This window comes from Prosopis cineraria, unplaced genomic scaffold, assembly GCF_029017545.1.
Source record: "Prosopis cineraria cultivar Desert tree isolate PC_DT_omini unplaced genomic scaffold, ASM2901754v1 PC12, whole genome shotgun sequence".
Classification (NCBI taxonomy): Eukaryota; Viridiplantae; Streptophyta; class Magnoliopsida; order Fabales; family Fabaceae; genus Prosopis; species Prosopis cineraria.
In genome coordinates, this window is record NW_026555343.1 from 42,868,312 (window position 1) to 42,882,093 (window position 13,782).

Sequence of the window (13,782 nt, forward strand, 5' to 3'; positions counted from 1 at the left end):
TTTTAGAGCTCTGAATTCAAAAAAAGATAACAAAAAAAAGTGAAATTAAAGTCAAAAAATGAAAAATTAGAGATAGAGCATGCTAAGTCCAAAAATATAGTATTTTATTATTGTTAGACTTTTGAGTGGTTGTATTTAGTTGAATTTTTTTATAATTAATGTCTTTTTATTTAAATTATATTATTTTAATCATGACCGGTTTGCCACCGGTTCAACCCCCGGTTCAACCCTGATTGAACCACTAACCCGTGACCCAGTGCCATGACCGGTTTAATGACCGGTCCGGTTTTACGTACCTTGACTTGGCATTCTCAAACCAAGAAGCAATTTTTTTAGGAACAAAATTATCCTTTTATTAAAGATCTGTGATCTTTTTCATTATTTGTTAATGTGAAATAATGGTAAGATCCACGCATCATAACAACAAGATATTCTAACTTATTTGACTATTTTTTTAATGAAATAAGAATCAATTTTATTAAAATAAAATAAAATACATAAAAAATCCAAAACCATACAAGGTTAATTTGGTATCTCACTAGCTTTTAGTGCCCGTTTGAATTTTAGTTGGGTATAATAGATTATAAAAATAATTGATTAAGTCGTAATTTAATCATAATTGATTATGTTATAACGCAATCTGTTTGGATACTATTTTTCTAAAATTAATTTTAACAGAATTGAAGATATTTGGATAATTTAATCAGAATCAATTTTAACTATATAAATTACTATATAATTTAATTCTTAAATATCAAACATTAATTTTTTGAGGATACAAAATTTAAATTTTTTTAAGAAAAAAAAGAGAAGAGAAGAGAAGAGAGTTTGATTTTTATTAAATTATATGCTTTATTTGTAATTTTTTTTTGGGCCTTTCTTTATAACTTTTTCTAACATTTTTTGACAAACTTTTGACGGAAAGCTGATGGAGGGAGCTTATGAAAAATACGTGTCTTGCCTCAGAATCAATTTTAAGCTTTTTTGAGTGTTTGGGTAAATTGGCTGAAAAAATCAATTTGGGGGTAAAAAATTGATTTTTTTTCCCTATCAAAACACACACAAACCTAACAAGTTAACGTCTGACCATCTAATGTGGTGAAATGAATTGAAAGTGGCAAGTACCAATTCAATTTTAACAGCGAAACAGTAACAAAATGAGTCGGATTTAGAGAGAAATAGACGATTTCTCATTAAATTTTCTTACTAATTTGCATTTTTCTAGTATTGATGTGCCTATAATAACTTCAGTTGGATGATTATAACATAATATTTATTACATACTATTTTGGTCCTTAATATGAGAAGTTTGAAAATCTGTTTGGGTCCTAAAAATAAGATGAAATCTGTAACATCCTGATTTTTATATAATAAAGAAATTGTGGAATTTAGGTTTTGAAAAAAAAAATGATAATAATAGAAATTTATATTATTTGAGGTTATTTAGAAATAATATTATGATTAGGTATTTAATTATGAATTTAAAAATTTAAATTTAAAACACCACATAAGCAATATTTAGTTAAGATATAATACATAAATAATTTTTTTTATGTGTGTGTTAAAAAAAAGAGAAGGTAGAAGGAACAAAAAAAGGAGGGTGGAAGGTTGTTGTTGTGTGTGTTAAAAAAAAGAGAAGGTAGAAGGAACAAAAAAAAGGAGGGTGGAAGGTTGTTGTTTCTAAGTTCCACATTGTTAGATGAGGGAAGAGAAAGGTGCCTTCATGTATAAAAAGGAGGGGGTGTGGTGCATTAGGAAGCATGAGAGGCTAAGATGCAATTTAGAAGAAATTACAACTTTTGGCCCAAAGGTTTTGAATAATTAAATTCAAACCTATAGTTTTTTTTAATATAATTTTGGGACTCACAATTCCATTTTTCAATTATTTTCTCTCTTCCTCTCACGTTGCTCGGCGTTTTCTCGCGCAAGGGGGGGATTAGTTTTTTTTCTTCAGGTATGTTCTAACTTTCCTGTTTAGATTAGCATTTAAAAAATTATTTAATTACAAATTAATTTTATAGTTATTTTCTAAATAATATTAGCTTCTAGTGATATGATTATTTTTGTAGGATAGAGTAAATATTTTGATTAGGATTTTTCTATAGGAGTTAATCTGATGATATGATGGATTAAAACCTATAGGTTAAAATTTTTAGGGATATAAAAAATTATAGAATATTTTCTTACGGTTGAAACTCATGTTTAAGAATTTTTGAGTTTAAAATCTAGATCTATAGGGTTGAATTTATGTGGAATCTGAGACGTAGGGATAAACCTATGATTATTAAATATTTATTTAAGTATGAATAGGTCTTTTGGCGGTTATAGAAAGGTGATTTGAGGCTTCAGGATAATTCTAAAATTTTTAATTTATTTTTGGATGAATTTTTAGAATATAGAAGGATGAAATTGTGATACTAGAAGTGAATTGAGGATAAAAAAAAATAGTTCATAGGGTACGAGAATTTTAGAAAAGAATTTGGGAAGTTAAATGAGACATAAATCTTAAATTAGTGTTAATATGAACTATAGATCTAAGACTTTCTAAACTTTACATTAGAGTTATTTATTTTTAATGTAAAATTAATATATAGTATTGTGAAATAATTATGTAGATTATTTGACAAAGATAGTGGTGAAAAAGGAGTTGTGAAGGGGAACTTGTTATTCAGACACAGGTACCATTATTAATGTGTTGTGATGGGTGTGTTTGTGAATGGTTATATATTGTTTTATTGTTTGAAAAAAATATGAATTAATGAAAATAATACTGTATATATATACTTGTTTGAAATTATTGCCAAGTGGGTCAAAAGTTTATTTTTGTTTATCTGATGAGATATTATTGTTCGGATATATTCCTGTTTGGATATTTGAATGATGCATGACTTGTTAGGGGTTATTTTAATGTATGGTGTTAATGGGGAATTTCTGTTCGGTTAATTATTACCACGTGGTAAGCCCTCATTGGACCCAATGAGTGGCGTGTCGCTTGGTCCAACTCACCTTTGGCTGGGTGATTTTGGCGTCCGAGCATGGCGAAAGGAGGATATAAGGTGCAGTCATGCAAATTAAATACTTGTTCGGTTTGTTATGAAAGTATTGTTCGGTTAAATGTTTTTGTGCCCACTTAGCAATCGCATGATTAGTTACATCCGCATGTATCATTACATATTAATTTTTGTTTACTGGGACTTTTTAGTCTCATTCCCCGTGGTTAATATTTTTACAGCAGCGAGTCCGGCCGAGAAAGCACTAGAGGTGTAACTATGGTGTATGAGACACCATTCTTTTACGTTGCCTCTTATTTTGAATTATACAATGTATCGTGTGCCAACTTAGGACATATCTTCTTTGTGGAGCATGTAAACTCTAATCCTCTAATAAATGCATTTATATGTTCAAGAGGATTATGTCTGCCCATTTTAATTTATGACCTGATTTGAATAACATGCTATGAGGATCATGTCTGTCCCTCATGGTTCTAATTGCTTTTTGAGATATTTTAAGACCTGTGGTATATTGTCTTGGATGTATCATGGTAAGAAAATTTTCTATCATGATATGGTTTTAATAATTTGCGAAAAATCGGTTTGTATTTTTGAGGGTGTTACAAAATCAGACTAATTAATATTTTTTTCAATTTTATTCCTTGTTATTTATTGTCATTGAATCATATGTAACAATCTATTATATTCATTGATTACAAAGAAGGGTAAAATTGGTGAGTTAATTTTTTTTTACAATTTCAACATCATTGCTAACATTTTTTATTAAGTGTGGAATTTGATAATTTCATCTTATATCATGGACTTGTGGGAGTATTTTAATTTGTGAGTATACAACATGGAGTGCATTTGCCTTGGTAATTAGCTGGGTGGCTGGACAGTTGACCCTGCTTTGAGAAAAAATACAGTGTAAGAGGCAATGCACAAAATATTCATTAATTCTCTTAATTAATCAACACCAATAGATACTAAATATTTTTCTCAATTGGGGTTCAAAGGCTTAAATGCTAAACAAAGTAGACCAATATTAAACGCCTTGATCTGTTTGGACTTTGGAGAGGGAAGGGAAAAAGAAGAGGAAGACGACCCATTATTGATGACTCTCACTTTCAAGAACGAATAAAAGCTAGTGGAGTTCCAATTCAACCCCATTAATTGGATGGCCAAACGATATGAAAATATTTCCTGTCTAGTTTATACGATGGAAAAAAATATATTTATTTTGTTCCTGTTATGAGATATCTTTATATGACTTTTGCAATTATTTTATTTTTAAAATATACAGATTTAATAAAAGATAAAGTTAAAAACTTATTAAATTTTTAAAAACAAAATTAATAAAATTTAAATTTTTATTTAGTTTTTGGTGAAACATACTAGAATGACTTATAAACACGTCTTGAAGGAATTTTACTAAATATCTATAACTTAACATACCATCTATTTTGAAACTGTAAATTATCAGTAACCTATTCAACAATTTTTTATTGTACACCGGTGTGGTTTTTGTTACAGATAATTCTGGTGGAGCTTGGTTTCTTCCTCTTGGACCCGCTTCAGCCTTCAGTGGTAACCTATTTAACATTTTATTTTTAAAATAGACTTTTTTATCAATAAAAGGGTTAAAATCTAATTTTGCTCCTATATTTATTTTCTAGGAGTGTTGGTATCCCATACTATTAAGTGGAGCAATTTTATCTTTAATTATTTTTTTTAGAAACAAAAAATTCTTTCTATTAGTCAACCGTTAATTTTTTTTTATTTTTTGCTAATGTAACATGTGCATAGGGCCCATGTACAGTAATTTGTAAGGTTAATTTGCCTCTGAACTCCTTTTTTACTAGAGTTTAGCACTTTAAGTATTTTTCTAAGAGAGCTGAACATCTTGGAGTCATGTTAAAATAAAATTTAATAAATATTTTTTAAATATTAAGCATTTTAATATTTAGTAATTGAAATATTATTGTTAAAAACATTGCACCGTCCAATTAATATTTTTGATATTTTGTAATTTTGTATTAAAAATGAAGGGAATGATCTCCAATTACGAAGAAATTTTTTTTCTTCTCATCTCTCCATTTTTCTCTTATAATAGCACATTAATATAATAAGCAATATCTTTCAAATAAATACTTTTGTTGGCATATTCTTGATTTTGATTTGTCATGTTTGTGATTTTACTCCTAACACTACAATATACGAAGAGTATTAAATTTGGGCAATATAATATTTTAGAGGAAGATCGTTAGTTGATTGAAAAAAATTATAGAAGGGATCTAAAAATTTAAGAAACTTAACCAATATTAAAAATATAAGTATATTTTGATATGTACAAAGGCGTAACGATTTGGGCACTGTCGCAAAGAGAAGATTGAATATCAATATATAGAAAATAAAAAATTATCTATAAATTTATAAATTGTTAGTTTGAGTTGCAAATATTGAAAAAGTAATTTATAAATTTGAATGATATATTATAAATAATAATATTTAAATTATTAAATATAAAATATATAGTATTTGGGCAATATTTGTTAAATTTTATTTTAATAAGACTTTAAGGTATCCAATCTTTTTAGAAAAATATTTTAAGGTGTCCAGTGCTTTAAAAAAATAATTTATGAATAAATTAATATCAAAGGACAATAGCAAATCTTACCTATCAATATATGTGAGCTTTATATGCATATCACATCAACAAAAATCAAGTCAACTACCTCCTAATAAAAAGTTATTTTTGACATCAAAAAAATACATCAAGATGAAAATTATCCTACTTAAAGAATATAAAATCAATCACTCATAAAAAAATAAATATATGAATAAAATTTGAACTTTAATTCAAATAATATGTGTTTTTGCTTTTTTTTTTTCCCCTATCTCTTCCCTTCCCTTCTTTCTTTCTTTCTTTCTTTCTTTGTTTTTTTTTTTTTTTTTACCTTCTTTTTTGGGAGGGGACAACGGTAAGTACAAAACTTGAAAGCAAAAACCAAAACGGCAGAGCACCGTGAACTCTTCTTTTTGTCCTTACACACTCGTCCCTTTTGTTTTATTGACCAGCTGCACACTCGTCCTTGTAATCCTTGTATTTTTGGAACATGACAATCGTCCTATGTATTGCTTTTTTGATTTCTGGTTTGCTGACTCAACATAGGTCACTTGCTAAATCAAGCATGCCTTTCTCTTACGATGCATGAAAACACATACCATAAATTTATTTTCCCTTACTGTTTCTCCAATGACAAAACATGAACGAAAGCCACTCTTTAATTATTATTTTTCTCTGTTTAGAATTGAGAGCTTGGACCAGTCAGAGTCTGTCAATTTGGATCTTATCACTGTCACAATGTCATTTTAGTTCCTTTCTTCCATTTGGTTTATCTATTTCACTTTTCCGAAGCAGAAGAAGGGTGACTAAATATGGAGTGGGGGGTGATGAGAGCCAAGCAAGCCCTTCACCAAACCTTCCATACAGTGTTCGGAGAATCAGAGCCCACTGACAGTTCTCCAAAGAAGAAAAGCTACTATCTCTCAACGACGTCGCTTCATCATCTCATTCGGTTCTTCTTCCTGGCAATACCATTACAGACAAAAGCATCCCACACCTTCGGAAAACGAACCCCTTTTGTTTCTCTTCAAAACCAACGCAGCTCAGCTCCTCTTTCAAGTTGGGATGTTTAAATAATTCTGGAGTTGTAGAGTTTCAGAGTTCTTACTTCTATATAATTTCTTTAGATTCTAAGATTCTCAGAGAAATTTGTCCCTTCTCTTTCGGTAGTACAACTATCCCATAAAAAACTCAGAAAAGAAGCCAGCAACAAAAGAAAAAGCGAAAAAGCAAAACCACACCCGCACTCTCTCTCTCTCTTTCAGCTTCTTTTCTGAACGAAAGTTCCGATTAACACCTGCTCACTAACATTGTTGTTTCCAAGAAGCCAAGCCTTCAAAAAACACATATTGTCTTCTCATTTCTCATGTGCTTGAAATTTCATTGCAAAATACTACCCTGAGTTTCTCTGAGCTTCTTCTTCTTTGTTGGTAGTCAGGGAGGGTGGTTGGTTAAGTCTGACCATGGCAGAATCTTCAGAGGTGCGGTTAGTACGGTGCCCAAGTGTGAAAATCTACTTCCAGAGCTCTCTGATTACTCTGTTTATCAATGTGGAGGCTGTGGCGCGGTTCTTCGAGGTACCCTTTTCTGACACTGAAGCTAGGAGATTATCTTTTCTTGGCTACACATTTGGGTGCCCTGATCTGGGTTTGCTCTCCAAGGTTCTTGCCTCTGAATATCGTATTTTGTGTTTTGTGTCTTCGGAAATTTTGCAAGTATGGGTTCTAGTAGGATCAGACTGTTTTATACGCACAAATTAGGAAAAAAATAACCTACTGTCTATCTCTAGAGTTCTTGATTAGGAAGCAAATTCCTACATATATACTCTATATGTATGTGTGTATGTACGGCGGCATCCATTTTGACCTCCTTTTTGTTTGTTTATGGCTTGTGAATGATAAATAGAAGGCGACTCACTTGCTGTCAAGCATAGTTATCATAATGTGGATTGAACTATTGAAATTGGAATCTTTTCTACACAATGGAAAGAACATGAATGGCCTGATTACCGTTTCTTATTTTAGTTTCCATGCTTTCATTTGCAGCAAAATATGAGGCTATGGAAGCGGAAACTTGTTGGGGAAGTCAAGTGAGGAGAACAATGGAGAAGATTATGCTACATCTGATAATATTTTAGACAAAGAAGCAGTTGATTCGAGTGATCCTTGTGACATCAAGGTTGGATCAAATAGTGGCTCCTCAAGGTATAACACTATAAGGAATTTTGAGAAGGATCATAATGGACATGACATTTCATTGGATCCCTCCATTGATACCGATAGAAAGAAAGGTGTTTTGCAAATGGTCTTCATGTCAGCAGAAGCAAAGATAAAGTGGTTAAATTAGTAGGAAATGATCAAGAGCGGCCAATCTCTCAAATCTGTAACGGTGAAGGGTCCAAATTCTCCATGAGAATGTCTGATTGGCAAAATGGGGAGACAGCTGAGATTTGGAGAAAGTCACATGCTGATATTGAAGGTGTGAGGTTTTCTACTTCAAACTATCCAGATGAAGGGAATTCAGGTAGCTATTCTGATGTTTTCATATAATCATGGGGAACCGTGGAGGAATCAAAGAGAGTTGGATAGTGGAAACAGGGCTCAGAACCTTGAGCAAGATCGAGCCGAGCTTCTAAGGAAACTGGATGAATTAAAGGATCAGCTCAGTCAGCCTCCTGACATGGCAAACAACCTGAAAGAAAACGTTCTTGTTGATGAGAGGATGGTTCCTCCAGATCCATATGGTGGCTCCTCTAATGCTTGGCTGCCACCAAGATTGTCCGGGTTGAATGGAACTTCAAGGCAAATTTTTCGCCCTGATAATCATTCAGTTGGTCCCTCTAATTTCAACTATCATCATGAACCATTTACTTATTATGCAAATGGTCATCGAATGGATATGCCTAACTTTCATCCTTCGATGCATAATTCAAATTCCATTCCTGGATATGGGGATCCCTTTGCATCCCAAATTCGAAGGAGAAGTCCATATCAGTTATCTCATCAGATTTCACAACAACCATTCCATCCCTACTATCCCAGACATTTTGTTGATGCTAATCCTGATTTATATGAACCTTATGCACGAAATATGATGCTTCACCCTCCTTCTTGCTCCTGTTTCAATTGCTATGAGAACAGACGACGAGTTCCAGCACCAGTACCACCTATGACACACATCAGTAGCAGATTCCCTGATACTGCTGTCCCAAATGATCATATTTCACATCGTTATGAGGTCCCAAGGGCATATGGTCTGCATGCTCATAATTTTACAAGCACTACTCACCCCATTAATTTTCGTGAAAGACAACCACATTCAAGATGGTATGGTGAATTCAACTCTGAGATGGCTGAATTTTTCCAAGGTCGTTTTCAGAAAGTGATGTTAGCCAGCGGTAGTCATCACTGCCGACCTATAGCTGGTGGGTCCCCCTTCATCACATGTTTTAATTGCTTTGAGCTATTGCAACTGCCTAAAAAGCATTGGTTATGATGAAAGGTTGTCAGCAGAATGTGCGGTGTGGAGCATGTTCCTCAGAAATTAACCTTTCTGTGATCAACAAGAATCTAATTATTTCTCCTCATTCAGAAATCAAGGGAACTTCTAGAAGTGTTGATGATAGCTCTAATGACTTTGTAAATAGCTGTAAATCACGTTCCCGTAGTCATGTTAAGAGTAATGGTGCTAACTTCTCATCTGATGATTATTCTGGCTATGATTTTCACTCAGTAGATAAGGAACCTGTTTTGCTGGCGGCTGACCCGAGCTTGAACTCTGGCAAGTCTCAGGAGACCCCAAGTTTTCATTCTTCATCTGTCAATACCTCTGAAGGAAAAAATAGTCCTGAAGTTATGATTGATCCATGTGAGGCGATTCAATCCACTCAGCAACCACCTATAGACTCTCTGTCTTCACCGCCTGCTGGTTCACCTCTTAAAGATTATTTTGATTACTCTAATAATAACCATGCAGTAACTCGATTTGAGAAAGGCAATCAAAGTAGTCGCTTAGTGCAAGAGAAGGCCATAGTCGACAAGTTTAAAACACGACAAAATTCTTTAAAAGATGTAGTGCTTGCAACCGAGATGGATGTCCATGATTATTGTAACACTGGAGTCTCTGAGGAATCTGGTGATGCTAGCCGAGAAAATGATCAACCTAAATCTAGCAAAGGAGGTGACTCATTCATTGCAAACATTATCAAGAAAAGCTTCCGAGATTTCTCCAGGTCTCATGATGAGCAAGCGAGGAGTAATGTCACAGTAAATGGGCAACCCATACCAAATTCCGTGATTAAAAAGGCTGAAAAGCTAGCCGGACCAATTCAACCTGGAAACTATTGGTAAGTATCCTTCAAAATCAGCTGCAATATTGTATCTGCACATTGTACTATGTCATATATAGATGTAGTCAAGCACCGTGATGAAATTAAAATTCTATAACAAGGATCAAAATCAGCTAAGGTTTGAAAATAGATTCTATGCTTGTCTATGGACCTAGCTTTATTAAACTTAGTTTGTGGAACTCTCAGATTATTGCACCTCATGGATTCAGCATTTCAGCTAATCTCTTATCATCTGCAACTGTTCATAGGCAAAGTTACATTTAATATTCTTTGCTTGGATTATAGATGAACTGTACAGAAATACTGCTTAAATGACTTGTACCACAGCTTTTCTAGTATCAAATTTACAGTTTTTATCTTGAGTTCTTATACAGTTTACTAATGGATCTGCCTACACATTTATTAGGTATGATTTTCGTGCTGGTTTTTGGGGTGCTATGGGCGGGCCTTGCCTTGGAATAATACCTGTAAGTTCTATCAACTTGGCACGTGCTAGCGATCTATGTACTTTACAATCCAATCAATGTTACTGAATAAGTTGATTTTTCTTGCAGCCACATATAGAAGAGTTCAGTCATCCCATGCCAGAAAATTGTGCAGGTGGAAGTACTGGTGTTTTTGTGAATGGGAGGGAGCTTCATCAAAAAGATTTGAATTTGCTTGCTGGTAGAGGACTTCCCACTGATAGAGATAGATCTTATATCATTGAAATTTCTGGGAGAGTCCTGGATGAGGACACAGGTGAAGAGCTTGATTGCCTTGGCAAACTTGCACCGACGTAAGTGCTGAGTTTCTGATGAGTACATTTTTCTTCAGTGATCAATTCTGCTTTTATTTTAGTTCACTTGTGTTTGACTGACTTGCTTGAGATAGTAGAGTGCTGTTAACTTGTTGTTTAACAACTCAAGTTTGTTCCATTTTTGACCCTGGCTTGGCATAAAACAGAGTGGAGAAGGTGAAGCATGGATTTGGCATGAAACCACCCAGAGCAGCTTCTTAATCCTCGTGCGGACTATAGCATGTTTCCTGTTACAGTTTCAAGAAGGAGAATTATGCTCCTCTTTTTCAATTGCAAAATATTATTTGGGATCAGGTCACAAATTCAATTTGGAAATTCTGCCAGGCTACTGGAAATTTTGTCTTATTACTATATATTTGTGTGCATGACTTGCATGTAGAAAAAGATGGTCTCAGTTTTTTTATTGATTTTGTAGGGTACTGAAAGTTTTTGCATCTTGAATCTTATTGTGAAAAGCTTTGCAATTTATTCCTTGATTACTTTTTACTAGGTTATTTGTTTATTTTCATCTGTAGTCATTCATTAAAATTGTAATGTTATGTCTATGCTTGTGACGAGGATCACAAGAAATTTTCTGTCAATATGATATAGTTCAAATATTGGCAAAATTTCAATTTATTATGATTGTCATGGTATGAAATTTTTCCTTTTCCTTTTGTTTCAATTTTGTCGGAAAAGTACTGTTAGTTTCAATAAATTTTATTTAGATTTGTTGAGTTATTCGTCTTTGTTCGATCAAAGCCCAAAATATAAGTACAATCAAAGGGGGGGCTTTTATCAGTATGATGAAAAAGTTTGGGTCTTTATATGTGATAAACTGGGGTCCTTGAGGTCATGACCACTCGTAATTTTTTTAAATTTTTTAGTAAAATATATAGATTATATATTTCCAACCCTTTTAAGTTGACATATTATAAAAACTTTGAGATAATATATAAAATTTTTATTTTAATTTTATAGTAGTCTTTTATGCTTGTATAGTTTGATATTTCAGTAGTTTAAAGATATAATTGTCATAAAATTTATAATAAAATAATATTACAATTGCTTTTAAAAAATTGATATCATTTGATTTTGTTTTCATTTTATATTTGATTAAAAAAATTATGAGAATTATTAGTAATAAACAAAAATATCAAGATATATTGAATTGCTTTGTGCTTAATATCTAACATAAATTCACTTATCTAAAAATTAAGACATTATGTTTAAGACATGTTCTTATAAAAATGTTACTGTTTTTTTATTTTTTGTAATAACTAATATATTGAAATTTATTATATGAATGATTTTTACTATGATATATTTAAATCTCATTGGCATAAGAAATTCATGACAATTAAACATCATTATCGTGTCAATGTATTTATTTGCTATAATTATCAATTGAAAGAATTAAATATAAATTTAATAAGTAAGTAATATAGTTTTTTAAATTGTATAAAACTTTATATCTCAAAAATGCACTTAAATTTTTCAATGGTCATGGAAAAATAAAATTTTCACCAATTTAATGATAGCTTATATTGAGAAAGAAATTATTAAAATTTTTATTATAAACATGATAATTAATTATTTTTATGCCATAAAAAATTGATGAAAAAACTTAAAAATGTAGTTATATATATTTATTTTTGTTATATATATATATATATACATCTAAAATTGAATATGAATATATATACTGAAATATTTATGTCATATATCACTGATATATGTAGATTTAATTTTTTTTAATTATCATATATGTTTTGTCATGTCAGCCTTCCTAATAAATTTTTTTTAACTCCACCCTTAAATACACTTTAGGTACTTCTCACGTTGTGTGTGGGTTACATGAGGAAATTAACTGTCTTCTCATCTTTTCAATGCTTCTCTTTCTCTCTTCTTCGCATCATGCGTTTGTTGTATGAACCTGAACCGAGTTTAATTTTGTGACTCCCTTCTCACGCACGTTCTAACATCTGATGCAACTAATTTAGATATATTTCTTCCTCCACAACTCACAAGATTATTTGAAACAAACAATTTTTTTTTTTGTTTTCAAATACAAGTGTAGGAAATAAATTTGAAGCCAGTTACACAACACGATGCCAAAGTATCAACTTGCAAATTACAATTACTTTTAGCTTGAAATTTGAAGTTTTAGTACAGGGCATCACATATTTTTACACAATTATATATATGGTATTAATAATCCAATCAGTACATTCTTAAAATCAATTGGAGGTAATCTTTCAACATATTTTTTCCATCTAAAAGGTATTAACTTGTTGTTTTATTAAAGATTCAATTAAAAAAAAAAAGGAGAATCACATTTAAGGGCCACTGAAAGAAATAATTTACAAATAAGGATTAATAACAAGTTTCATTTAAAAAAAAAACAAGTCACATTCCTTTGAATATGATTCTAAAAAAAAAATTACAAGAAGAATTAAGTTCTTTTTCCTTAACCCAACCATGATTAGTAATGCATCACATATTTGATTCTTATCTCAAATTATCACCATCCTATTAAAAAAATTTATTTTAAAACAATAAAGGCGAAGCTGACGGTGGGTCCCGCGAGCTGAAGGAGAGAACAAAATAGTTAGGGAATAAGGTATAAATTGCACAGACAAAACCTCACTGGTTTCTCCATTGCAAAATTTACATCTCCTGGCTCAAATCTTATATTATTTAAATTATATAGTCCTTCAAATTATTACTAACTTTTAGAAAATTCGCTATTAGAGCTCAACTAAATTTTATCATTTGGGCCGGTGCAAGTATATTTTTAAAACAAAACTTTAAAATGTAATTTTTTTTTCTTGTTTGGATGTATTGTTCAAATTTTTTTTTTAATTGAATTCTTATCTGCAAATATTTGTAAGTCACCCCTATCAAGTTAAAAAATGATAGCATTTGGATCCTTTGCATGAGGGCATGACCTGCCAGTATTAATAAACAATGTCTACAGTCTTATAATTTTGGCCAAGAGTAGTGTTCAACATCTAGGTGCCCGTTTGGTTAGACAAAA

At 31.6% G+C, this 13,782-nt stretch overlaps 1 protein-coding gene across 1 annotated transcript; it reads left to right on the forward strand.

Annotated features, from left to right (window-relative positions):
• The first annotated feature begins 7,667 nt into the window (after nucleotides 1-7,667).
• LOC129287967 (uncharacterized) lies at nucleotides 7,668-11,443 on the forward strand. Its single transcript, XM_054924266.1, is given in 5 exon segments — nucleotides 7,668-9,099; nucleotides 9,102-9,961; nucleotides 10,371-10,431; nucleotides 10,519-10,742; nucleotides 10,910-11,443. Coding segments are annotated over 5 exon segments (2,175 nt in total). The 5' UTR covers nucleotides 7,668-8,124; the 3' UTR covers nucleotides 10,965-11,443.
• The last annotated feature ends 2,339 nt before the right edge of the window (nucleotides 11,444-13,782 follow it).